This window comes from Pleurodeles waltl, chromosome 10 (genome assembly GCF_031143425.1).
Source record: "Pleurodeles waltl isolate 20211129_DDA chromosome 10, aPleWal1.hap1.20221129, whole genome shotgun sequence".
Lineage (NCBI taxonomy): Eukaryota > Metazoa > Chordata > Amphibia > Caudata > Salamandridae > Pleurodeles > Pleurodeles waltl.
The window spans coordinates 234288151-234315601 of record NC_090449.1 but is presented as its reverse complement, the minus strand read 5'-3'; the positions used below and the strand labels follow the sequence as shown (position 1 = coordinate 234315601).

The 27451-nt window shown below is 44.8% G+C and overlaps 1 protein-coding gene across 8 annotated transcripts in view; it reads right to left on the bottom strand.

Annotated features, from left to right (window-relative positions):
• LOC138261375 (retinol dehydrogenase 7-like) overlaps positions 1–27451 on the bottom strand; it is a 257364-nt gene that overhangs the window by 35555 nt on the left and 194358 nt on the right. For all 8 annotated transcript variants that reach the window (XM_069210266.1, XM_069210267.1, XM_069210263.1 and 5 more), the window contains 3 exons: positions 17435–17767; positions 15299–15557; positions 12266–12429 (listed from right to left, as the gene is read on the bottom strand). In XM_069210266.1, the coding sequence (XP_069066367.1) occupies positions 12266–12429; positions 15299–15557; positions 17435–17747 (736 nt within the window). In that variant the 5' untranslated portion in view covers positions 17748–17767. The remainder of the gene's footprint in view (positions 1–12265; positions 12430–15298; positions 15558–17434; positions 17768–27451) is intronic.

The window sequence follows — 27451 nt, the reverse complement described above, 5'->3', positions numbered from 1 at the left end:
TGGGACACAAATGGGGTGGCACCTTTTTCACACTTCAAAACAGAATATCAAATGTCTGACACACAATGGTTACATCATGCCCACCTACAGGCAGCCCTGAAACATAGTATCTTCGCAGAAGAGGAAACATCAGAAGCTGCCCTATTGGAAGTATGACTTCTGGAGGGTGAGATACAAAGGAAACTAATATCACAGACCTATGGCATAATTATGAGAAACACACAACCCTCACTATCCAATCTATGGAAGAGATGGAAAAGAGACTCTAAGGAGTTGGAGGAGGCAGACAGGGCGGAGGCGCTTATGTTCATGGCCGAAGTAGCCATTCCAGCATCGCTCAATCTAATACAAATTAAAATACTACACAGGGTATACTATACGAGATCATTGCTTTATAAGATAGGGAGGGCGACAAATGCTGAGTGTCTGCGGGGACATGGGTACATTCTACCATACATCATGGAGTTGCCCCCTGATCGCTAGATTCTGGAAGGAAATAGGGAAGACCCTGGAACACGCAACGGGGACTGATATAGAAATGACACAGGAGACAGTGATTCTGGGGGTATGAGGCCAAACCGGCCACACAAGGTATAAAACAAATACTGATTCATCTAGGCTGGATGATCGCAAAAAGGGACATAGCCAGAAGATGGGGTTCGGGGACGGCACCAGATCATAACGAATGGTGAGAGGGCATGGATAGATGTTGAAAGGGAAATATATAGAGATAGGGGCAAAGAAAAGAAATATAAGCTATGGGGGAGGTGGGAGTTGGTATAGGCTAACTCAGAACTTGAGGGACAACCTTGGTCCCGGAATATATTAGGAAGGAAGGAGAGATTACAGCCAGATTAACACAGAAAAGATATATAGGGGTTTATGGAAAGAGGAGGGGCAGGACTGGAACGCCATGCATTATCAGACCATTACAGGACATAAACCATATGATGAGAAATGTACAGAAGGGAAGGGGGGCTGGGGGAATTTTCCAGTTATTATCACTGTTATACAAGTCTATATGACTATAGTGTTATATGAGGTGTAAGCATAATACTGTTACAACATGATATATTGCACACAAAAAGAACAAATATAATGTGTTAAAAAAAAAAAAGGAGTTGAGAAAATTGCTCTCTTCCTGTGGATTGTTACATCCAGTCGCAGCACCATAAATATCCTTGGATTCGCCACCACCTACTCTGACTATTTCTGATCATAAAGGGCAGTCTACTGTAGTGTGGGCCTGTGAGAGCATGGTCCAAGCAACCTGAGCAATCCTGTGGAGCAGAAGAAGATTTTACAGGGCAGTCCGAGAGGCATGGACAAACAGCGTCCAGAATCACCATGGTGCAGGACTCATAACTCGTTTCCCCATTTGCCACTGGAGTGTGCACCTTATGTCCTAGTCCTGAAAGGTGTGCCGGTGCTCGCTTCAAATGTATGGGAAAGTTACTCCACTGTAAAAAACAAGGGGGCATATTTATACTCTGTTTGCACCAAATTAGAGTCATTTTTTCGGTGCAAAACTAACTCCATATTTATACTTTGGTGCTAGACCCGTCTAGCGCCAAATTTATGGACTTAAAGTCATTTTTTGGAAACCTATCTTTCCTTAATGAGATGCAAGGTAGGCATTTCCGTGCAAAAAATGACTCTACGGCCTTAACGCCATATTTATAGTCCCGTGCAAAAATGGTGCACGGGAGGGAGGAGGGGTAAAAAAATGGGGCAAAGCCTACTTTGCCCCATTTTTTAACACCTGGGTCAGGGCAGGCGTTAGGGGACCTGTGGGCCTATTTCCATGGTGGAACACCATGCAATAAGCCCACAGGTGCCCTCCCCAGGCCCCAGGGACACCCCCACCCACACCAGAGGGATAGCGGAGGATGGGGGACCCCATCCCAGGTAAGTAGAGGTAAGTACAGGTAAGTATTTTATTTTATTTTTTAAAGTGCCATTGGGGGCCCTGAAATGGGCCCTCTTCCACAGTACTGGGTGCATTGGCCATGCCCAGGGGACCCTGGTTGCTTGTGCTGGCCATTGAGGTGGTGGGCATGACTCCTGTCTTTTCAAAGACAGGAGTCATTTGGTATGGATGGTTTTGCGTCAGAAAATGACTCCAGGCAGGTTAGTCATTTTTTTTACTCTAACCTGCCTAACGTAATTTTTTGGTTCAAAAACCCCTTCTTCCTTACTGCCAGCCCAGCCGACTAAAGTATTTTTTTTTGCCGCTAGCCTACCCTTTGCACCGGCTTGCACCATTCCATAAATATGGTGCTCGGCTGGTGCACAGAAATGGTGCAAGACGGTGCTAAACTTTTTTGTGCAAAATTGAGTTGGTGCAGTTTTGCACCAAAAAGTATACATCAGGGCCAAGGTGTCTCATTGGTTTAGGAGTAAAAAGGGGGGTGGAATGGGTGGATAGACTTCCATAGCGAGATCATAATGATAAGGAGAACACCTTGGATTGGACTGAACATAAAGGAATCTGCAGAGGACTGCCTTATAGCTACTGGCAGACTCATTGTTGAAGTTTTTTTCTCGTTGCAGGGCAATTGGGCCCATCCGAGTGGTCCCACTAAGCAATTGTTTTCACCCCCAAAGTACGTCACCCCTACCCAGGGCTATTTGGGGTTGGGAAGCAGCAGGGTGGATTAGTGGGTCCCCTGAGCCTTCTTGCTGGAGAGCTACGTGGGCCTCCCTCAGCCTAGTCAGTGTAGGTTGTCCAAGAGGGGGAAGTGGTGGCATAAGGCTACTCTCCTGGAATAGAGCAGGTATCCACAATTAGCTGACAAACACAGATTGGTCTAGGGAAATTTGGAAAGCTGACATTATTCTACTGTAGGAAACATGGCCAGTGGACAATTTCACTGTGGATGGGTATAATTCTATCTGTACTAGTGCTTCCCTTCAAGCTCAAGGGGAGGGAGGGCTAGCCACTCTGATTCCGTCAAACTGTCATGTGTTCTATCTAGATTAGTTACATATTCTCATCATTTTCAGCTGATCCTACTACAGATTCCTTATTCATATGATATCGCCCTGGTAAATCTGTATAATAATGTTTTGATGCAAGGGTGGTGGAGGTGATTGAGGGAGTGGAGTCCGCCTGGGATACTAGTATAGAGGCCCGTCGTAGGGAGTTACTTATAATCTGGGTAAAGGGGGGTTTTAAAATGAAGCTTTGCGGCTGGAGTGGCCACTCGCTCTACAGAGATGAAGATAAAGATGGGTGCTGGGGTTCCCTCCACTTCCAACATACATTAGTCGGAGATGCCATTAGAAGAATTATTCTGACTGGGCAGCTGGGATTCAGGAAAGAATACAGGAGGGAAGGGTGCCTAGCGCTACCCAACTTTATTTGTGTCTCAAAAGAGAGTGAAATCGATTTCTTCATTGTCTCTTAAGACCTGGCTGACCCAGTTTTGGACTAGGCAGTAGATGCCTCTTGCTTAAGCGATCATAACCCTATACTCTTGCAACTAAACGTGCAGTTTGGAAATAATGTAGGGGCGTGTGAGTCTATCCCGTTAACTAGTACTCACATTAAAGGTTTAAGGATTAAATAGGAGCCAGTGGAGAAAGAGGGCTTTTTGACTAATTTGGTTAAGAATATTTGGAGATTCTTTGTAGTCTTGTCCTTGCTAAAGAAATCCTCTGATGCTATATTAAACCATTTAGGGCCAGATGTATTATGCATTTTTGCGATCGCAAATGACCCATTCGGGCCATTTGCAATAAAAAATAATGAATTTTGGTATGAATGAATTCCAATTTGCGATTCGGTAACTTGCTACCACATCGCGATTCGGTATTAGGAAGGGGTGTGTCAAGGGCGTCCCTTCCTAATACCAAATCGCAGCGGTATGTACGAATGTTTTGTGACCGACATGTGGTCGCAAAACATTTGCATTTTACAACCGACTTCAAGTAGGTGGTAACCGCTTCCCCTTTGTGACTGCATGCAAAAACATTTTTTAAGAGCAGGGAGTTGTTCCACGGACCACTGCCTGCTATTAAAAAATTAAAAGAAAACTTTTCATTTTTCTTTTTTAAACGCATCCCGTTTTCCTTTAAGGAAAATGGGTTGCATTTAAAAAAAAAAAAGGATTGCTTTATTTAAGAGTAATCACAAACATGGTGGTCAGCTGAGCCCAGCAAACCACCCATCCTGTGATTATCGCAATTCACAATGGGTTTCAAATTGCGACCTACCTCATGAATATTAATGAGGTAGGTCGATATGCGAGCCACTGGGAATCGCTAAATGAAACTCCTGGAGTTTCAAACATTCAAATTGCGATTATGTAATTGCGATTCGCAGTTAATCGCAATAAGGTAATCGCTATTTGAAAAAATGATACGCCTGGCCCTTAGTGCCTTCTGTGCTGAGACAGAAAAGGGCCTGAGATGCAATAGAAAGGTGGCCTCCACCACTGGTCAGCTGGTTCAACCATGCTTGTGCGGCAGCCCATAAAAGGCTCTAAGCAGTTTTATCTAAAACATCCTGCCTTAGGGCGGATGTCCTGGAAGCTAGGCAGTCTTACAAAACTACCCTACAGATTAGGAAAACAGAGGTGAGAAATGCCTCTTGGGAAGAACTGAGTAAAGTCTGTAGGCTGAAGGACAATGGCGCCTTTTGGAAAATCGTCAATAAACCCTTTTTTACGGGATATGAAAAACCTACATTAAGTACAGTGATCCCAGCCAAGTTGTGGGTGGACCTCTTCAGTAAAATATTTAAGCCAGAGAATATACTGTTGGCTAGGGATTTGAATGAAGCTGCAGACCAGGACCTCAAAATGTATAGGGACCTTAGTAACTCAATGACAGTAAAAAAAAACGCAGGCACAGCCATTTCCCGCAGTCTAGGGGGGAAGGCTTAAGGCCCAGATGGGGTTCCTCTTGATCTTTTTAAGCATCACCCTGAGTTAGGGGTACCCATAATATCTAATATTTTAAAGCCGCTAGGGTAGGAGACCTTGTCACGTCTTGGTCTGAAGCTATAGTTGTTCCCATTTTTAAACAGGGTAATCGGAACATACCAGTATGCTACTGACCCATTTTGCTCTTGGATAGTGCTCTAAAAACCCAGCCTGGTTGCAGGACAATCAATGTCTATGTAGTGCCCAGTATGAATTTCGGCCGGGCATAGGTACAGTTGAGCAGTGTCTCAACTTACATCTGGTCATAGGTAAATATGTAAAGGCCAGAAAGGGCACTCTCCACCTTGTACTTATGGACCTGCCCTCTGCTTTCAGCCTGGTTAATAGGAGGAAGCTGTGGGAGGGGATAGCCAAGATGGGAATTGACAAGAGTCTCATTGGTTTCTTACAAAGACTGCAAAGGATAGCACGATAAGGGGTAGGCATGACACAGACGGGGAACTAACACAGCATTCGGTCATACCTGGTAGTAAGGCAGGGGTGTGTGATGACGCTGCTCTTGCTTCTTATTTATATTAATGATTTTGAAACTCATTTGTCTAAAATTGGGAAGGATATGCCAACGATACAGTCCAGGCCTCTTCCAGTCTGCTGCATGCAGACGATGCAGTTTTAATGGCAAGAAGTGCAAATGGCCTACAGCTTCTTTTAAATGGGTTTTATTATTTGATGAGGAACTTTACTTTACAGTGAGCTGTGGTCCAAAAAGACTTAGGGCCTGATTCAGATCTTGGTGGAGCAGTTACTCTGTCACAAATGTGATACCCCGTCTGCCCTATTACGATCACAATAGGATATAGTGGGATTGTAATACAGCGGATGGGATATCCATCACTTTTGTGACAGATTAATCATCTCAGCCAAGATCGAAATCAGGCCCTAAGTTATTTTATCTAGGGGTGACGGAAATCCAGAGGATAAAGTAAATTAAGTCTCTTGGCTTGTCCTTAGATCAAACCTTAATCCAGCACACTTTGAACAATTCCAGGGCTGTGCATACACAAAAGCTGTGGAGTCGATTTTCTCTTTTGACAGGAGCTGAAACACAAACTATTTAGAGAAATGATTGAGATATAGAAGAGTAGGTGCACTTATGAGGCAAATTATGGAGTTGGTGAATGGGGTAATAAAAGTCCAGAAATACTCCAACAGGAAGAAAATAAAGTCCTGTGAAGACTTTTGGCAGTCCCTCAAGCCACCCCTGTTTTTATGTGTCTATCAGAACTAGGGTTGGAGCCCATTAGGGGTAAAATTAAATGAGAACCGCTTTTATTATGGCTGAGGGTTTTGGGCAATCAGGCAGCACAACTGTCTAGAGATGTTTTAGAGGGTTGTTTATCTCTTGACAATGTGTTAAACATCCCATGGATACATTATATAAAGAAGGAATATACTGAACTGGGACTCCTGGATCTGTTTAGTTGTCTGATGAGCTTGGATACCAAGGTTTTTCCTAACGTGAAAGAGGCCTATTTTAGTAAGCAAAGTAGGTTCTGTAAGAAAGTAGTCTCTTTCTATAATGGTTACCCTCACGTTTGGCCTGTTTGTCAGTGTGTTTGACTGTGTCTACTGGGATCCTGCTGATCAGGACACCAGTAGTTATGCTTTCTCCCTTAAATTATGGTTATAGGATACTGGTAATGCAGTATTCCACCCACAGTTGGTTAACTGGTGCACCCTTAAAAGTCCCTAGTATATGGTACGTAGGTACCCAGGACATTGGGGTTCCAGTGGATCCCTATGGGCTGCAGCATTTCTTTAGCCACCCATAAGGAGCCCATGCAAAGGCTTCTACAGGACTGCCATTGCAGCCTGTGAGAAATGGTGCATGCACCCTTTCACTGCCATTTACACTGCACCACGTCACTTATAAGTCAATCATACTGCAAGCCTTCCAACCCTGAAGGCTGGGTGCAGAGTACCTGTGTGTGTGAGGGCTCCCCTGCACTAGCAAAGGTGCCCCCACGATCTCCAGGACCATTTTCCCGGACTTCGTGAGTGCGGGGGCGCTATTTTACGTGTGCACTGGACATAGGTCACCACCTATGTTAAGCTTCACAACGGTAACTCCGAATATGACCATGTTTGTTATCAAACATGTTGAATCATACCCTAGGCTTTTGCAAGCATTGGTTGTATGATTCCATGTACTCTGGGGGCTCCTTGGAAGTCCCCAGTACTGCCATTACAGCCTTCTGAGGTTTTCCAGGCATTCCCAGCTGCTGCCACCTCACACACAGGTCTCGGTCCTAGAGTTGCTTGAGCAGCTCAAGCCCAGGAAGGCAGAACAAAGGATTTTCTTTGGGAGAGGGATGTTACACCCTCTCCCCTTGGAAATAGGTGTGACAGGCATGGGAGGGGTAGCCTTCCAGAGCCTCTGAAATGCTTTAAAGGGTACAGATGGTACCCTGCTTGCATAATCCAGTCTACACCGGTTCAGGGACCCCCAGTCCCTGCTTTGCATGCACAACTGGACGAAGGAAAGGGGACTGACCACTCTCCTGCCCATCACCACCCAAGGGGTGGTGCTCAGAGCTCCTCCAGAGGGTCCCTGGGTTTTGCAATCTTGGATTCCAAGGTGGCAGGGAGGTCTGGGAGCATCTGAGGGGCCAGTGCCAGCACGTTAGAGCCCTCCCCTGATAGGTGCTTACCTGTGTAGCTGACCAATCCCCATTTCAGGGCTATTTAGAGTCTCGCTCTTGGGTGCTTCTTCATATTCAGCTTGCAAGACTCCAGCAGGAATCCTCTGCATCCTTTACTTCACTTTCTTACTGAAGAAACTGCAGCTGGACCCTCCAGGACATCTACAACTGCTACAAAGAAGCAAAGACAACTTCTGCAACATTGTATCTTCAGGTCCTGCCAGCAACTGCAACTGTTTCCAGGTCATGCATCCTCTGAGGACTGCCTGTCTTCGGCCTGCAATTGAAGAACAAAGGAATCTCCCTTGAAGTGAAGGAGTCACTTCCCTGCTTCAGCAGGCACCCCTCTGCAGTGACGACCGGTGGCTTGGATCCCCTCTCCTGATGAAGTGAGTGGGTCCAGCATCATGGGTGGTGGACTGGAGTGGTCCCGATGGTCCTGACGTCCAACTGTCCAACTTTGGTGGAGGTAAGAGCTTGCCTCCCCATGCAAGACAGTACCCCCATGCACCGCATGTTTTGCAGTTGCCAAGGCTTGTTGGCATCTTTCCACAAAGTTCTTTGTGCACCGTGCAGCTCCGGCCCCCAGCACTCCTTCCTGCGATGCACAGCCTCCTGTGTGGTTCTCCAGCAGCGAGGGATCGCTTTGTGTAGTGCTGCATGGGCCTCTTTTTGCACCTTCTTTGCCCCCATGCTGTGGGACATGTGCATGCTGCCTGCTCTTCTGAGGGCTCTCTGAGTTGCTGAGAGTCCCCTCTGCCTCCCCCTCCTGGGTAGAGTCCACCGGGCCCTTCCTGGTCCTGGGCAGCACCTTTTTCCGCTAGCCACACGCTTTGCGTGTGCCAAGGCTTTTTGGCTGAATCCAGAAACACAAACCAGACTGCAATCATCCATCCGGCGTGGGATATCATCTGCACCAACCAGGAACCCGAATCTGTCTTTTTGGGTGCAGTACTGACTGTTGTTCTTCACCGGCGGTTTCTTGTTTTGCACCTTCATCCGGGTTAGCAGCGGCTCCTGTACTCCCGGGACTCTTCGGTGCTTCTTGGACTTGGTCCCCTTCTTCCACAGGTCTTCAGGTCCAGGAATCCATTGTTGGGTGCTTTGCAGTCTCTTCTGGTTCTTGCATAATCTTCTTTCTCATGTTCTTGTATGTTCTAGGAAAGTTACTGTGATTTACTCCAGCTTTCCTGGGGTCTGGGGTGGGTTCTATTACTTACTTTTGGTGTTTTCTAATACTCCCAGCTCCCCTCTACACACTACACTTGCATATGTAGGAAACCGACTTTCGCATTCCACTTTCTTAGTAAATGGTTTGTGTTCCCCCCGACCCATTTCTAACTATTGTGATTGTCACTATTTGCACTGTTTTCTAACTGTTTTTACAGCAATTTCTGCATACTAGTGCATATAATTTGTGTATTACTTACCTCCTAAGGGAGTATAGCCTCTATGGTATTTTGGCATTTGTGCCACCAAAATAAATTACCTTTATTTTTGTAACACTGGGTATTGTCTTTTATGTGTGTGAGTACTGTGTGACTACAGTGGTATTGCATAAGCTTTGCAAGTCTCCTAGTTAGGCCTTGGCTGCTCATCCACACTACCCCTAGAGAGCCTGGCTTCTAGACACTGTCTACATTTCACTAATAAGTGATAACTGGACCTGGTATAAGGTGTAACTACCATAGATACCCACTACAAACCGGGCCAGCCTCCTACAGGCTCCATCAGTTGGTGGTTGGTAAACTTTCAGCTAGACTTAATTACAACCTGATTAATCATACATGTGGGCTCAAGACTTATTTCTCTTGGGTTCAGAAGGGAAATATGAGGTTTTATTTAACCAGGTTGCGTTTTAACTATTTGCACTTTCTAGTGGCCTTTCCAAGGAATACTGGCTGGGACTCAACACTACCTTGTTGCCCCTGTATTAACGTCCCACAACAGAGCACATTGCACTTTTTTGTATTCTGCACCTTGTATGCTTTCCCCAGGAAACACTTCCTGACTCCCATTTTTTGATCTTGTAGCACAAATTCTCACAAGGAGGCCTTTGTGCGGCAGCAAAAACTAGAAAAGTTGGAGATATCCGTTGCAGTGGGAAGCTTTGTTAATCTTGCCTTGAAAATAAGAAACAGCTATCCTGCAGTATAAATCACCTTAAATTGTTAGTTTTTTTGGAGCTTCGTTGACTTTTGTGCTTTATCTTCCATGTATTTTTGGTGTGACGCATGTAAGACTCTTTTGCTTTTCTCCTGAATGCATTTAATCATATCTGTGTTTATGGTCTGCTCTTATGAATTTTATCATCTACAGATTTGTTATTATATTTTATTGAGTGGTTTTAACTCTGCACTTTTACGGCTTGTGGGCCGAAAAAAGAATAATGACTGACTGACTAAAATCTAACCACTGGATATTGCTTGGGGTAGACTTCCAGTCCTTTGTTCTTTTGCCTACTGTTCCACCTCAGTTTGGACCCTACCATATGCAAATCAGTTTTGACACTGCTCCAATAGGAACAGTCCAGCCAGAACTGCCAGGCCAGGTCCTCCATGAAGCGGATCACAAACAATCCAAGACCAGTTTCACCATGATTGGGGTTGGGCAGTCAGATGTAGCTTCGTTCCAGTGGCAAAGTGGGCACGGGTCCTACATCTGGGCATACTGTTGTCACTTAGGGCATTACATCAAACACACAAAAGATGAGGACTTACAATAAGTCTAACCACTGGCAATCACTTGTGGTAGCATTCCAAACTATCGCTCTTTTTCCCGCCATCCTACCTCAGTTTTGGCCCATCTTGGATTGGTGTAGAATGCTACCCTGAGTGATTGCCAGTGGTTATACATATTGCAAGCAATCCTTCCATCACCTTTTGCGTGTTTGATAGCTTGTAGTTCATGTCAGTGTGTGTTCATTGATGTATTTACTTTAGTGACATGAATTGTTAACTGCTGTTTCAAGGCTAATCAATAATACTCCTTACAAGATCATTTGTTTTACTATGCTCTATTGATAACATGTTCATGAATTTATAGTTAGTTTTGTTCACAAAGTAAAATCATGCACACACATGCACTCTTACATTTGCACAGAAAATATTGCCTCACTGCCAAAAGTATCTAATATGCAATATTGCGCTCTCTGTGCCTTTTAGTTCTACCACTTCCAGCACAAACATCATCTCCTGACACCGTTTTATAGTTACTGTTTAACTTTGCTAGTACAATCTGGTTAGCAAAGAGTTTCTACTATATTATTGTAGCCAAAGAAGTTACTTCATTACATTTTGTTTCTAGGACAGCTGGCAGCATAACATGCATAACAGCCCAACAATGACCAAAGGCTCCCCATAACAAAAGCCAGACCTGTGAGCTTTGACACTACGTTTGAGAAGAGTGAGACCTATTAGTTTTGTCAATGCTTGTCTAGTTTAGCTCTTGCATCAATCTATACCCTCAGCCTCTTTTATACTATCCCAGTGAAACTGTATTTGTTTGGATGAAGATGGAGATTACTATGCCCGTTATTAAGCAGTGCAAAAATCATGACCATTCCAGAGAAAGAGCTTCCCAATCTTAAGGTGAGGTTACTGACAATGTATGCAGTCTATCATAAGCTATTCTAGTGATCTCCTGCAGAAAATTGTCATTCAGATGAGACATGGATAATTGGAGAGGATGATAGGGGATGTGGTCTGGCCCATAACAATGGAACAGGGCCCCAATAAATGTGATGCTATGCCTCCAGCGAGTAGGGTCAAAGGAGGGGCAGGAAAGATAACCAGGTGTTAGACCTGACAGCCTTAGGGTGGTCTTCCTCCAAATGTTTTGCTTGTTTGCCTCACCTGTCTTTCGTTGCTCGTGTTCTGGTTCTGGGAGGACCTTTTCCTGGCAGTTTGTGCTATACCTTTCCTATTGGAACAGGGTAAGACTGATTTGCACATGGCTATGTCCAAACTGAGTAGGCATAGTGGGCAAAAGAACAATGGGTTGTAATGTTACCCCGATCAATAGCCAATGGTTAGACTTATTGCAAGAATTTGTCCAAACACCTTTTGTGTGTTTTATTAAATTACAAGCTATCATTATGCTGCCTCTGGCCTCTAATAAAAAAGGACCACTTGAACACTATCACCAATTGGAAAAGAAAAGGGACAGCGTAGCCATCCTCAAAATGCCAAGCTCTTCATTTACAGGCCACTGATGCAATGGCAAACTATGACAAATCTATGAAAAGCAAGGTTAAAAGTTGGCTGACCCTATGTCAACTCCCTGAACATCTTCTTACATGAACTACATTTTTAAAGTATTGCTAATGTGAGGTCTCCCATGCAGCTAAAGCTCTCTTGAGTGAGCCTTAAAATAGATGACAGGAGTAGACAAAGAAATGGGAACTAATGGGAGAAATGAAGGGAGGTGACAGCATGATGCTGGTAAAAAAGGGATGGAATGGGAGAGCAGAGAGCTGAGAGAGAAGACTGAGATGACAGAACAAGAAGCTGAATAGAATCTTGTCATTGATGTACGGATGTAGATAATATCAGTAAAATCATCACATTGTTTCTTGTACTTGCACACACTAGTCCAGCAAAGACTTATCAGCTCTCAGGCAACCTCAAACCCCAAAATGCAGGCAGAACTCAAGTTTCATGAAAATAAACTCACAGTTCTGGTAGCTGCCCTCTCCGTAGCTCTCCTTCACCTCAGATGGCACACGACTCCAGATCTTTTCCAGGCTCTTTCTCAAGACCTCCGGGTTTCCAATTTCAGTTTTGAAGGCCCCAGGTTCAATGACGGAGACTTTCACTCCAAAAGAAGACAGGTCACGCCTGCATCAACACAAGCAGTATCAGCATCAGCTAATATACAACAATTGTAAGTTAGTTGGCATTATGTTTAATTAACTGATTGAGTCACCTGACCCTAGCTAAGGGTCCCATATTAGTCTTCTGCAGATCTCCACAAGGATCTCACTCTACATCTTTGAGTAAGTATACTCTAGCATGCAGGGTTCCTGATTTAATTGCTCTTTATAAGTCACATGTGGAGCTTAGTCAAGTATAAATTATAAAAAAATAAATCTAGTGACGAACTGGAATGGAGTTGTGCTTTCTCTCACTTTGGACTGTAAGTAGGAATTTAGGTGACTCAAAAAGCTGTGCCACAGGGAGAAACTGATCCATGCAGTGGTGGTAAAACTGTTAGAGTCTGCTTTTTAGGCAGATCCCAAAATGTTGCTGCCCAAAATGTTGCTTTTCTAAGAGAATGTGTGTGTAGCTTTGCATCTGGTATGAGGAATATTTATATCTCAATAATTTAAGTCCTTGCCATTATTTATAGAGAGCATTGCTGCCTCTATTGTGGAACCCACGTGCTGTCACCTGGCCCTCAGACAACATGCAGGAGAATACATGTGTGAATGGGAAACGTTTTTGTTGGTATGACTTGTATGTGGAGCAAAGTGAGTTTGAATTAACAACTGGGGTAACACAAGGGTCATGTTGCTGTGAAACAGAGCATACTGAACATCCCCCTCTATGCTCTGTTAAGGAGGCAGCATTGAAAAGATATGATGAAAAGAGTTTGGGACAGCAATAGGGAGTGGTGTAGATGTTGGTCCCTCATCTGTGCAAAGGTGAGCAATGTGTATGTGCCATGTGTGATTGCCAAAACATTTAAGGTGTGGTGAGTGTTGCTAAGAGTTAGTGGGAAAGAGGATAATAGGATACCTTTAGTGTCACCTATTGCTAGGTGGCACATCCTGATGGCATGGGCAGCTCTTGTGTTTAGAGGTGATTGTGCGGAGTCAGGGTTTTCAGTCTTTTGAGAAGCTACATGATCAGGGACACTTGAAGCAAATAGGTTTATTGTTTTATGGAGATATAAAGGGTTGGAAATCCAAGTCGGATTCAATTGAAATTGTGGATTTGGGGATTTTAATTCAGACACGGGTCTTTGAGCAGAGGGTGCGTTTGTTCCTAGAGGAGCACACTTTCCACATGAGGAAGTCAGATCCTACTCAAAGTAGATTGCAGTAGATGTTACAGAGAACCTTGCAGGAGAGTCTTCTGGTTACAGGAAGTAATTGCAGAACTGAGCTGATGTGACTGTGACTAAAATTGCTGAAGGAGATGCGCTGCAGTATACTGGATCCATTGGTGTCTGTGTAAAATATATTAAAGTGCACATAGGTGGGGAACACTGTCATAATCCATATGTGAGAGCACCACAGCAATAGCATCCTGAACAAAGTGAGAAGAGCTAAGGAAAGGGGGAAAGAGCATTCTTAGATGAAGGCAAGAGGTAATTAAAACCATGTTGATCTGGGTTCCTCGGCTAAAGGGTGGTGGGTTGTCAGCTTCTTGGACAAGTAGGAAGAAGGTAATCTTGTATCAATGATCCCAAGGTCATAATTTTTGTTCTGATTGTGTTTAGCATCAAATGGTTTCATCAGTGATGACAAGATATCACCTGATCATGTTACTGTTTGAGTAGAATCATAAATCATTGTTTTATTTTTATAGGCTAGGCCAAAAATTCAATCAAATAAGGCAGTGTTTTAAGAGAGAAATTAAGAAGCAATGGAACAACAAAGCAGCATGTGCTACATCTGTTTAGAAAGGAGAAGGAAAAAAACAGGAAAAGCAACGCTGAGATGATCTGGAGGCAGCATGAGAGGCTAGAAAAGATCCAGCCAAAGACCTTGTCTTGAACACTAATATCACGGAGCAGAGTTTAAGTCTGAGCAGGTGTTTAAAGCCGAAGGCAGCAGTAAGATCAAGAAGTATAAGAGAAGGTCAACCCAAGCAACGATTTGTCCTACGGTGCGTGAAGAAGCTGGCCAGTGTAGGAGCAAGACTTTTGTGACATATTAAGTAAGTTGTATAAGTGCAGCACTTTCATGCCGTTTACACATGATGGTCAATTGGCAAACGGTCTGTAGTTCTTTCGCACAAGGGTATGTTTCTTCAGGAGTAGCTGAAGATGAGGTTTCCAGATTGTTTGGATATATTTCCTCCTGAAATGAAGCACTGAGTACAGTTCAAGCTGCCATTAGTTTAAAAGGGAAGGTCAGGAATTCCTTGAATACTGAAGGGCGCAGATCAACATGAGGGCTAGATTTTAAGCACAATGTAATAAGGATAGCGATATCAAAGTCAGACTACTGAGAGAAGGAAAATACATGAAGGGTATGTGCTGGAATTTGAGAATTGTTTGTGATGAAGTAATATGAGATGGCCATGGAATGGCACCCAAAAGTCAAAAATACAATAAATTAAAGGGTACCTCAATAAAGAATCTAAATGTCAGTCATACATGATTCTTTTGTTTCAGAAATCTGTATTTGCTGCATGTGTAGATAGCTTTCAGACATATCAGGGATGATAATCTCATGTGATGTGACATACGTTTATTGACTTAGAACTGCTGTTAGATAAGGAGAATATATGGGACGAGATAATTACAGGCAGTAATGAGAGGAAATTCTTACTGTTGTGACCCCATGTAAGCAGAAAGAGACCATTGTGGGGTGGAGACTTCTGGAATCCTCTAGGCCATACTGTTTATTGGATGGGACAGTCCACTATTCATACTTGGGTGCTGGAGAACTACATTTATGAATCAGAATACAGGCCAAACATGATAATCCTAGGCAATAATGAGCAAGAAGTAAATTGCAGCTTTTATTAAACTCACCTCAGACTGTCGGAGAAAGCTTCCACTCCAAATTTGGAAATGCAGTATCCACCTCCCGATAAAGCCAGCCTGCCCGCTACACTGGACATATTGATGATCCTTCCACAAGCCCTCCTCACATGAGGGAGTAAGTTGAGTGTCACGTCGATCATACCAATTAAGTTCACATTTATCACCTGCATGAAGTCGTCCACAGACAGCCATTCATTGGGAGCCAATGGTATACAAATCCCAGCGTTGTTTACCAGGCCCCAGAGCCCTGCATAAAGAAGATGAAAAAAGTGTAACATATAGGACGACCAGTAGTTTGAGGGTAGAAGTGAGAGTTAATAAATCAAGCCAAGGACTCCCTGAATCACACGAGATGCCCATACTGGAACTAACTGCTGCACTGTACTGCAGGAGACTAAAGGCAAAAAAGTTTCTTCCATCATCGCCACTAGCAATGCCCCCGCCCCACCACCACCACCACACAACCTCAGCCCCCATCGACAAGCCAATCCTTGGTTCCTTTTCAACTAATTTGTACATTCAGAAAACCAAGTGCACATTCTTTACACAGAAGATTGGCAGCACTGGTAACCCCACACAGGAATACATTAGGGCTCGATAATCAATAGTCTGTTTGGTCCCAATTTTACTCAACCAAATGAAGCATAAAAATCTACATTTCTTGGAATAAAATTGTAAATACTAGCCAGCCAATTAGAAATAGCATTGGGGTTTCTCTTTAGGGTGTGTCCCTGGTAGTACTGTTGGACCCAATGAGGGCTTGCACCACCCTTGACCACAGCATCTTATTGCAAAGGCTGCACCAGGTTTTGAAAGTGTCTGTTTTGGCCGCCAGGAACAGGATGGCGGTAACGGGTGTCGTGGGGCCCCTGGGGGCCCCTGCAGTTCCCATGCCAACGGCATGGGCACTGCAGGGGCCCCCGTAACAGGGCCCCACCAAGATTTTTAGTGTCTGCCATGCAGACACTGAAAATCGCGACGGGTGCAACTGCACCCGTCGCACCCTTTCCACTCCGCCGGCTCCATTCAGAGCCGGCATCCTCGTGGCAGCAGTATTCTGATGGTGGTACTTTGGCGGGGGGCCTCCGCCCCCCGCCAAAGTCAGAATGAGGCCCTATGTGTTGTAATGGATGAATTTTTTCATACCGAATAAAGCTTCTTCTTCAGGAGTTAAATTAACTTTTTATTTTTCCCTACACCTTACCATGTTGAGATCTCCTCTGCAACTATGGAGTCTGACTAGGAGAATGTATAGAGAAAATGTAAAAAATAAAAACACTAAAAATATTTTTGTTAAATATTAATGTAAATTCATTTTATAATTCTACTTAAAATGTAGAGCAACGTAATAAAAAATGCTGCAGTGCTATAAGATTAATTTCGAATTAAAAATGTAGTTTAAAGTAAATATGTGAAATTAAATTAAGTTTGTTTTTCTGAAGGGTAAATCAGTACATACATTCCCACTTAAAGAGAAAATATATTTTTAATGTGCATCCATTATTAGTGATGTAAAGAATTAAAATGAATGTAATTATTATTTTAATAATATGCATTGTTTATATTTCAAAATAGGTTATTCAAATATGTTTCTAAATAATGATGTACTAGCTTTGTGAACTATTTTAACATTTAAAATTAATTTATAATTTCCATTTTTCTAAATAATTGAATTTAATTTGGGATTATTTCAAATTCCTACATCCATTGTTTTTATGGGAGGGTGTAGCAGTATCAGTGATCGGCCATTGTGTAGAGCTGTACTGGCTGTTGTTTTTTTTTTTCCAGAGGTAACTTACATTCACAGGGACTGATTCACAAAGGTAAACTTGTTTAGGCATTTTCAGTAGTCACAAAACTGCATTTTAATAGTATTTTAATAGTAAGTTTACAAGTGCGAAGACAATCAGGGCGGATATTTACGCACATAAAAAAATAGGTCTGTCCTAACTTTTTATGTGCGGAGTTCTCCTGAGTTCTCCGTCCGACCAGACTGTGGAAAGTAGTACGCTTACTCAAAAGTGCAAACATACTCAAATGTGTAAGTTACCTTTGTGAATCAGGCCTACTGTTGCTGACTTTACGATTTCAAAAAGGTAGAAAGAGTAATTGTTGTGCCCTTGCCTCGGTCTCCCACTTGCTCCTTCACCCATTGTGCCATGGCAGCCACGCTCATTTTGCTGGTGACATCTAAGATCACTGTTTGCAACCGCTGGGAGGTGGCTTCCTTCAGCTGCTCCGCCCCCTTCTGTGTCAGGCATGCAGCAAGCACGCGCAGTCCTTGCTCGTCTAGCTGTCGTGCCAGCTTGTTCCCAAAGCCAGAGTCGCAGCCGGTGATCAGCACATACTTATCCAGGAGATTTGGGACCCTCTGCCTCTCTCTGTGCCAGCGAAAGAGAAGATACAGGCCCAATAGTGCAGCCAGGAACAGTAGCATTTTGGAGTCTCGGGTTAATGCTGTAGCAGGAGAAGAAGAGATGAGAATAGTCTGGTGACTCAATGATAGAAGCATTTCAGCAGTCTTAGAATGCTTGAAAATCAGCAGCTAAGACTAATCAACAGTGAGAACTGCCTCACAATACTGCCTTCTACTACATTTCGACAAAGCGTGCTAAAAATGATGATTAAGGCCAAAGTGACAATGTGAAATGCAACATCACCGAGGAAGGGTGAGGAACCAGAATATTGCAGCAGTATTATTGTCCAGTTAGTAACAGGAATGCTATGCCCAATGGACCAATATCTTTACAAACAATATTTAGAACATGTGTTAAAAAGGTGTTCAACAAGCTGGAGGAGAGCTCCAGCTTATTTGTTCAAGTTTTGATTATCAGGCAGTAGCTCACTGCCAGTGCCATTCGTTGCACTCTCTTTAGTACAGAATTCCAACCAACCAGTAGGGTCAGAGTTTCCATTTTCAGACAACCTTCTGAGAAGAGCATCCCAAAATGCACTGTGTTGACCCTTTGCCCAAATGCAACTACCTATGTACAATTACCAGGGCCCTGCAAGAAACCTTCTGCATTTCCCTCAAACAGGTCCATAAGACGAAGGAGTGGAATAACAAGTAGGTATGGTCTGTGCTTGTTTTATATGGGCTGTATATTCTCGATCTTAAAACCAACTTCAGTACAAAAACAAAGATGGCATCAGCAAAGCGTAAACCTAGTGACAGGTATGCTACTAGTCATCACAAACTATCTGCTGTGCACACAGGTTCCAATGTATGTTACTGACATTTAGCATTTATACTTACAAATAAATAAAAATACTAAGGAGGCTCCGTCCATTTAGGACGACTGGACTATTCACTATTGAGCGTCACCAAGCAAAGTTCACTAGTGTGCTTCACTAAGCTCAGTGGGTATTTTGTATTTGTATTTATACAGTGCTTACTACCCCTGACGAGGCACTGAGCCACTTTCCTGTGAGTAGCATGCTACTCCATGACCTAAAAAGGATTAGTGGTGGATTAGTATAGGGAAATATAGGTTGTTAATTTGAGCTATAGGCATGTGGTTCTGTTAGTTTGATTGAATAGGATGAGGGAAGGATAGACGAGGAAAGAGCCTAGAAAGTGTTATTTGGGAGATCATATTAGTAGAATGAGGTTTGGGGTGAGTCAGGGAGTGACGGTAGAGGATATATAGATTGAGGTAAAGGATAAGCCATAGAATAGTTTATTGAAGAGAGGAAAAGGTTTTTTTTTCTTTGTTTTTTTTTCATCTGGAGTAGGAGTAAAGCAATAAGTATATACTTACATAGAAAGGGTAAGCATGCATAAGGACGATAATATATTGAGATATAAAGTTGTACTGTATAAAGTCCCATATGGGCATATTAGGATTGGTAGTTAGAAACTCAGCATTTCGATTGTTGCTGTACGTGAAGCTAATTTATTTGTGTAGTGTTATACATTTTATTTGTATTTATTTTATTTTAATGTATTTCTCAATATTTCAATAGTGAAGCACTTATAGATACAACTGTTATGATCATATTTACATATTGTGATAAATTAAAAAAAACAAAGATCCATAAGCATCTAATCAAATACCTTAAATGAAACTAAGCAGTGACCTATATATTTTTTTGTATTTGTTTTTATTGGCTTTCACAACAAAGTAAATACAAGCAACTAGATGCTCCGTGTGAAATAACATATTGGATACATACATTTGCAGGGTTGATAGTAACAGAATACATATGTGAGGAGCTTATTAATAAAGCATCACTTGAGTTCAAACAGTAAAACATGAGTAGATACTTGCAGCATAGAGATGCAAGCCTTACAACAAGGGTGAAGACCTGAACTGGGTAAAGGGTATCGGTAGGGAGGTGATGGCAGGTGAGGTTGAGTGGGAAAGGAGCTCCTGAGTATACATAGGTAAGTGGTCAGGGTAACAGGGGGCAGGTGAGGCGAAATAGGAGAGTGGATGCAGTAGCTAGCAATGGGAGCTTTCTGGGTATGATGTGAGGTGAATGCCAATGTAATTCATGGGGGGAGGTTGTAGTTTCCAACCAGCTGTAAGAAATGGGTAGGAAAGGTAGCCCATGCAACGGAAATGGAGTCGCTTAGACAGGTGGCAGATCTCCTCATATCATAGAGACTCTTCCTCTGCCCTTCCCCATTTTTGCATTGCTCAAAGCCATTCTGCTACTGGGGGTGCCACCATGGCTCCCCATGGAAGTGTGAGTATCTGTTTGGCTAGAAGAAGCACCAGGGCTGCAAAGCGGACCTGCACTTTATGTTGTTTCCTGCACATGAAGATTTCTAAAGCGCAGGATTCCCATGTATCGATGTTGGGTACTTCTGTGACCTCCCGTAATGTGGTGTGTATCAATCACCAGTAGCCTTGCAGAGTTGAGCAGGACCACATCATATTACCTGGATCTGCATCTGGTGAGCGGCACTATGGACAGCAGAGTTGTGCCTCAGGGAAATAACGATTTAATTGTGCAGGGGCCAGCTATGTCCGATGAAGCATTAAGATCTGTATATTTTTAAAGCAAACATTTCTAGAGATATGGTGGGGGGGAATTCCCATTCCTTGTCATTTAGTGCCCTCCCAAAATCATCCTCCCACTTGTTCTGCAGTGCTGTCAGGGGAGTCCCAGTAGGTTCACTAATGGCTTAGTCTAACGATGTGATCAGGTGGCACCCCTCTCCTATGGTGAGTATAGTCTGTAACAATGGGTGATGGACAGGTTCCATGTCAAGTGTGCCCCAGAGGTTCTGGCAGTTGAAGCATAGCTGTCCAAAGTTTAGAAATTGCCCTTGTGGGAGGCCCTGTTCTGTGGTGAGTTGTTCAAAGGTAATGAGGCGCTCATCGGAGAAGAGATCCCCAATGGTAACCAGCAATAGTTTTCACCGCCGCACAGCTCCATAAAGTAGAAAACATGGGAAGCAGGGGATCCCCATCAGAGGGAGTGCCAGAGCGTATGCAGGAGTACAATAAAGATGTGGTGGAGTCAAACCATACAGGCATGGACTAGTCACCTGTAGGGGCTAGGGGGACTGGGGTAAGATCTTGGGAAGGAGGAATCCCCTTATTGTGGATGGGGCAAAGGGCCTGGCCCCTGGCATTTATTTCCCAAGTAGCACCCCATTGTCCAATGTGCCAACCACTGTGGCTGAGCCACCAAGAAATATGCCTCAAAGGAGGGGGTACTAAGTCCACCCTGACCTACTGGCAGCTGCACCTTTTCAGGACAATTGAGCAGTGTTTGTTAACCCAGATTAGGACACAAAGCAATGTGTCCGACTCGTCAAAAAAGGGTTTTGGTGGGACTATGGGGAGGTTTGCAAAATAATAAAAGAGATGGGGTAAAATTACCATCTTAGCTGGAACTATCTTACCGATAAAAACCACCGGCAAATTCTTCCAGAAGTGTATTTGTGATTTGGTGCCGGCCATGGCAGCCTGAAGGTTGCTCTCAAATAGATTTAGTGGGGTATGTTAGAGGCAGATAGCGAACTGCCTCCCATCACCAACAAAGCGGTGCATTGCAACGCATATCTCTTGTGCAGTCAGGTGAGGAAAGAGTGTATAGACAGCTGATTTTCCACAGTTTACCCAGAGTGGCACAGCTCTGGCAAATTCAGCTACTGTATCATGCAAAGGGGAGAGGTCAGTCAATTAGTCCTCTAGGTAAAAGAGTAAATTGTCAGCGTACAGGGATACCATGTGCATCCTGTCCCATAGGGGAATGCCCCATGCCTGGCCCTCCCCTCCCAGCCTGATGGCAATGGCTCTATGGCCATCACAAAAGGCAGGTGTGACAGTGGACACACCTGTCTGGTACAACGAACCCCGTGGAAGGGTGAGGAGATAAGACGACTCAGGTGTATCCTGGAGGTGGGATTGGGGTAGAGCAGCTTTGTGTAGGCAAGCAAGCGTTCTCCGATTCCCATTCAGGCTAGGCCCGGGAAAAGGTAGTCACTTCTCAGGGAATCAAATGCCTTCTCAAGATCCAGTATGAGGCAGGCTGCATTCTGGAAAAACAACTGTGTCTGGTCCTGTATATGAAATAGGTGTCTGATATTTTGTGAAGTACTGCGCCCCGGGATAAAGCCGTTCTGATCGGGATGTATGACTTTGGGGAAAACCTGGGCATACCTTCTAGAAAGAATTTTCCTTAAGATCTTGTAATCTGTCCAAAGGAACCCAATGGGTCGGTATGATGCTAGTTGAGTGGGGTCCCTACATGCTTGAGAATAGACTAAGATGGATTCCCAACGGGACTGCAGGAGTTCACCCTTGTGTAGTACTTCATTAAACATCTCCACCAAGCAGTGTGTCAGGCTGGTAGAAAAGGTGGTATAATATTCTATTGGCAATCCTTCTAGGCCCGGAGTTTTATTCCTAGCAAGCTCCCAAATCGCCTGTTTCATGTCTGCCCTCGTGATCTTGGCATCCAGAAAGAGTTTGGTGGCATCAGTGATGCATGGGAGGGGGAGGCCTGAAAAGAAGGTGTTCATCTCTTCTGTAGATGTATTGTGGGTTGCCTGATATGTGACAAGTGATATCTGAGGAATGCCTGATGTATTTCACCCTGTGTATGTATCATTACACCCGAGAGCGCAACAGTCTCCAGTATAGGACTCACGGGGTGTCTTGTTCAACCAAGCAAGAAGACGCCCTGATTTGTCACAGTTTCCATGTACTTTGGCAGCATTCGCTGCAATGCTGAAGTGCCACAAACAGTCAAAGAGTGCCACATATTCTTTCTTAGCTTCAGAGAGCTCAGGACCTCTCTTGGGGCCGTGGTCTGTCTCCCCTCCCAGTCAGGATAGGAGCTACTCCATATCCGCATTCTCGCTGTCTAGCATTCTATGGGCTCCCAATATCTCTTGTAGACAAGCGTCCATCTTTACCACCTTAAAGGCATTCCATTCCAGTGTACTAGTGGAGGCAGTGCTGTGTTTTTTGGTGAAATATCACCGGCGGTGGGTCTCCTGTGTTTCGCATAAGACAGGATGCCCAAGGCACTCATGTGAGCTGCCATGTCAGTGACATGTGGATGGGGGACTTCCCATTGCAGATCAATGAAGTGTGCATCTAGATCTGAGATTGTACATCTGAGATAGTTAGAGTGGTGCCCCCAGGGAATCGAGGGATGGGAGCAAAGGAAGCAAACCAGGGGCACATAGAGGTTGTGAGTTGCAGAATTGAAAGAGTAGAGTTTGGTACTGGGGTGCATGGTTCTCTACACATTTAACAGTACCCAGTGACAAATGAAATTCTGGAAACGTTCAGATTGCATCTAGGAGGTGGAGCATTATAATGGAGGGTGGGGTCTATCTAAGTTAGGGTCAAGAACACAGTTACTATCCCCTCCAAGTACCAATGGCATTTGTGTCTTATGTACTAAGCTCAAGAGTGTTCCAGAAGGCCGCCTGATCTTTACTCAGGGCATAAATGCTCTTTATGAGATTGGAGTGACCTTCTAATGGGACCTCAAGAAGTACGTCTCTCCCCTCTTTATCTAACACAGTATCTAGGACTTGGAAGGGGACCCCAGGCCTCATCCACACCATAGTTCTTCACACATATGCCAAATAGGTTGTAGTGTGTATGACATCCCTCTGTTGCAGCCGCTCTAATTCCTCAGTAGTAGTGTGGGTTTCCTGGAGGAATATAATGTGTGTTTGCTGGAGGTTGGTGAATGAATAAACGGAATATCTTTTCCATGCTGTGTGCATGCCCCATACATTTAGGTGAGGAATGTGGTGTTAGAGGGGGAAGCCATAGTGAGTGTGATGGGAAGTACGTGATACATGCAGTGGAGACCTACCCAGGTCAACCACTGCTCCATGGGGCCACATTATTAAAGCATGTTAAGTGTGGAGATCCTGCCTGCCAGGGCAATTTGCATGTGGGAGGGGTAAGGAACAGTGCAGACAATTGAAGAGGAGGATATTTAGAGCCTACCACAAACAGCAATCAACCAAAACAGATCACAATAGGCAACCTAATGTTAATGTGGAAGTGGTGGCTAACTATTGGTAGCAAAATCTGAAGGGAAATGTGCCCTGTTTAATTGCAACTTTGGGGTCTGTGAAGAAGTTAGTCACTGCTCAACATGATTTTGAGGCAGGCTGGAGACGAGAAGGAATATTGAGCCCCCAGTTGAAGGAGCTGCTGCCTGACCTCCAGGAAGGAGGAGCACTGACTTTGCACGGCTCACTATAGTCTAGAAAAAACATTATGAGGATGTCTTCGCCTCGCAGGGGGCCAGCCAGTCTGGCAGCCTTCATGCTGGCATATAGCACCTTGGACAACATGGGGTGTGGGAGCAGTCCCAGGAGAAGGCAGCCGGGGATGTTTGGTGGGCCCTCTCCAAGGAGAAGAAGTGGGTGAAATATGATGGAGAAACAAATTATTTGAACTAGGTTTCAAGGTACGCGTGGGGGTCTCAACTCTCTACTCCCTCCTGTCAGCCCGCTAGCTGACATCACTGTCTTTAAAGTATAGCACTTTGGACAACATGGAGTGTGGGAGCACTCTCAGGAGAGGGCAGCCAGAGGATGTTCAGTGGGCCCTCTCCAAGGAGAAGAAGTGGGTGAAATCTGATGGAGAAACAAATGATTTGAACTAGGTTTCAAGTTATGCGAGGGGGTCGAGACTCTACTCCCTCCAGAGGACCTAGAATTTGGATTATACTCCAGTGTGGCACCCCTCCACATCATTTGCCCATCCCTCGAGTTGACACACTCAGTCCTGGAGATCCTGAGTCACACGCTGTTTATCTGTGGCTAGCGGTTTCAGGTATGCTAATGTTTTTTCTCCATCAGTGACTCAGTCTGCACGTTTGCGATGGTCGTCATGTAAGAAACTCAGTTCCATTGCTAAGGACCAAGGCCTGGTTTCCATGGAGACGCAGGACTTCTCAGTTGCGGTTAGGACTCTGTCTACTTTGTCCGATGTCGAAAGAAAAAGGTGTCACCAAGTATTGGTGTGTCTGAGATGGTGGATCGGGGCCTCGTCACCCGTGGTGCTGACGTGGGCACTGCAGATCGCAGTCTACCCATGTTAAGATGTTCAAGGGATAGTGCCGCAGATGCAAGGTGGAGCACGGAAGGGCAGGCAGCCCTGGAGGCAGAAGTATGGTGTCTCTTGGAAGGGAGTGTGCCCCTAAGTGGGGATGAGGAGGAGTGGAACAAAGCCCAGCCCAATATTGTGTGGAAGGTTGAGTAGTCAGGCCCCACAGTCTTGTGCCGTCACTGAGAATGGTGCAGTCTGCATGAATCAAGCATCTGTGATGTCCCCGTGGGTCTTCATGTGTGGTTAGGGCTGGGGCCAAACTGGGAACACTCTGAAGATCACCAGAAGAGGATGTGCACCCTCAGGGATACCGGCATCGTTATGGTGTTGGAACAGCCACCTCCCCTCAGTTCCAGTCATGGATCCTCTGCAATGTTAAGGCAGTATAGTTACCAGGATAGGAGGGTACCTCCCAGCATGGACTCCCCAGCCCCTGCAGAGCTGCCTGTGGGTCCCTCGACCAATCACAAATGGGGAGCCCTCCCATCAGTCAATTGCAGGCAGCACATACCTCATCACTGGGAGGGGGGGGGGGAGGATTCCTAAGTTCACGGGTGGGTCATCATAGGAAGCACTCTGTAGTGTACACGGGTTCTCAACTTCGACCATTTGCTTTCCCTAGTGGAGCTGTCCCCTGTGGCCTCTGCGTCATCTGAACTAAGAGCTGATGAGGTGGGGGGGTCTGTGAAGCAACCCGCAGCTGTTGCAAGGGATAACCCAGCCCCCGTCTCAGAGCTCAAGGAGCCGGGGATGAGCTGTGTTCTCCGGTACCAGGGCTTGGTCTGCCAGGGGCCTCCAGCAAGCACCGATGAGACCAGTCTATGGGCCGGCCTCATCCTCCTTGCCGCAACCCTTGTGAGGCACCGACGGAGTCTCAATGAGGGGGTCGGCAGGTGCTGGGCACCGCAGGAACGGCCTTTTTGTGGACTCCCCCAACAGGCCTCCGCCCGGCAGGGCTCTTCTACTTTAGCCTGGCCCTAGGCCTGCGAGCTCAGAAGGCCCCTGCAGCATAGTCAATGCTCCGCACACTCCAGTCCACTGTACACAGGGGTGGTCTGGCCCCTTCCTCTGATCTCAGGAAGCTGGCACCAGTCTGTACCCTCAGGCCTAAAATCACAGCTTACTCATGGCCTCCTGCAATTTTCCCTTCTGACTGTTTTAGGTGCAGCTAGCTCACTGTCAGCATGCTGAGGAGAAGGGGTGAGCAGGCCATAGTGAATAGAAACACCAACCTCCTCCTCAAAGGGCGAATGAACGACTGCCCCCATGCACTTCAGGCATTGTGGCCTAGCCAGCCCGTGACCCACCTTGTTAGGTCCGTCAGGTTTGGTCAGGTCACACATCCGCCAGTGTGCCTCAGGTGGTGTGGATGCCTAATATTGCAGCAGTGCCTGGAAGTGCTAATCACCCCCAGAGCCGGGCCTCAGACTTGGATGTCGTCAAATGTATGGTGGTTATGTAGAAAGAACCAACTCTTGAGGAGTCTTCTGGAAATAAGATAGTTATCCATGGATCTTATATTTTGGGGGTAATGAATTCCATAGTTTGTCTGCTTGACCAGTGCAAGATGTACCATCCATGAATTTTATCTTGTATGCTGCAGTTTTGAGGTGAGGTGCCAAAACTGGAGCTGAGTTTCTTTGTGTATGTAGTTGGTGATTTTATTACTTATGAAAAGTGGTTATGTTCCATGTTTTGCTATGTGGGTGACAGAAAGCAGTTTGAAGGTGGGTATTCTGGCAACAGGTAACCAACACAGGGTCTTCAACGCAGGGGAGATGTGGACTTGAGGCTTTACATGTAGGACTAGTCTGGCTGCAGAGTTCTGAATTTGTTGTAGCCTTTTCATAGTTGATAAAGATGATCCTGGTAAAGACCATTGGTGTAAGCCAGTTTAGACAGTACCAGAGAGATAGTAACATGGACCTTGTGTGCAAATCCAAGCTGGCGGAAGATGTGTTGCAGAGTTTTCATACTGATAAAGCTTGATTTTGCTAATCTGTCCACTTGGTCATTCACTGATGATATGGAGCCCATGGTAATTCCAAGGTTTCTTACTTCCTTAGATATGTTGAAAGGAAGTCACAGATTGTCAGGCCAGGCGCAGAGAGGGTCATAATTTTTCCAATTGCCACATGTGAGTATTTCAGTTCTGGAAGCATTCAATTTGAGATGGTTTCATGTCATCCACTAATCAACAGCTCTGAGGCAACTGAAGATTTTTAATTTTCCAATGTCTTTAGGGCTTTCCAGTTTAAGAAGCATTTGTGTGTCATCTGCATAGGTATAGAATGTGAGCTGAAATTCATTGATTTTTGTCGGCAATGACTTTATGTAGATGCTGAAAAGCATGGGTGAAATGTTAGAGCCTTGAGGGACCTTTGCTTTTGTGAAATACGGTTTGGATAAGAAAGGGGGAATATGGATCACATTTGTTCTGTTTTGAAGGTAGGATGTGATCCAATCAAGAGCTGTTCACTCTATTCTGCCTTCAAGATGGATTACAGTGTCATGGTCAACCGTATCAAAGGTAGTTGAGAGTTCCAAGCAAAGTAGTGCAGTGACCCCCATTCTGGTCTACTGTGCTTTTAAG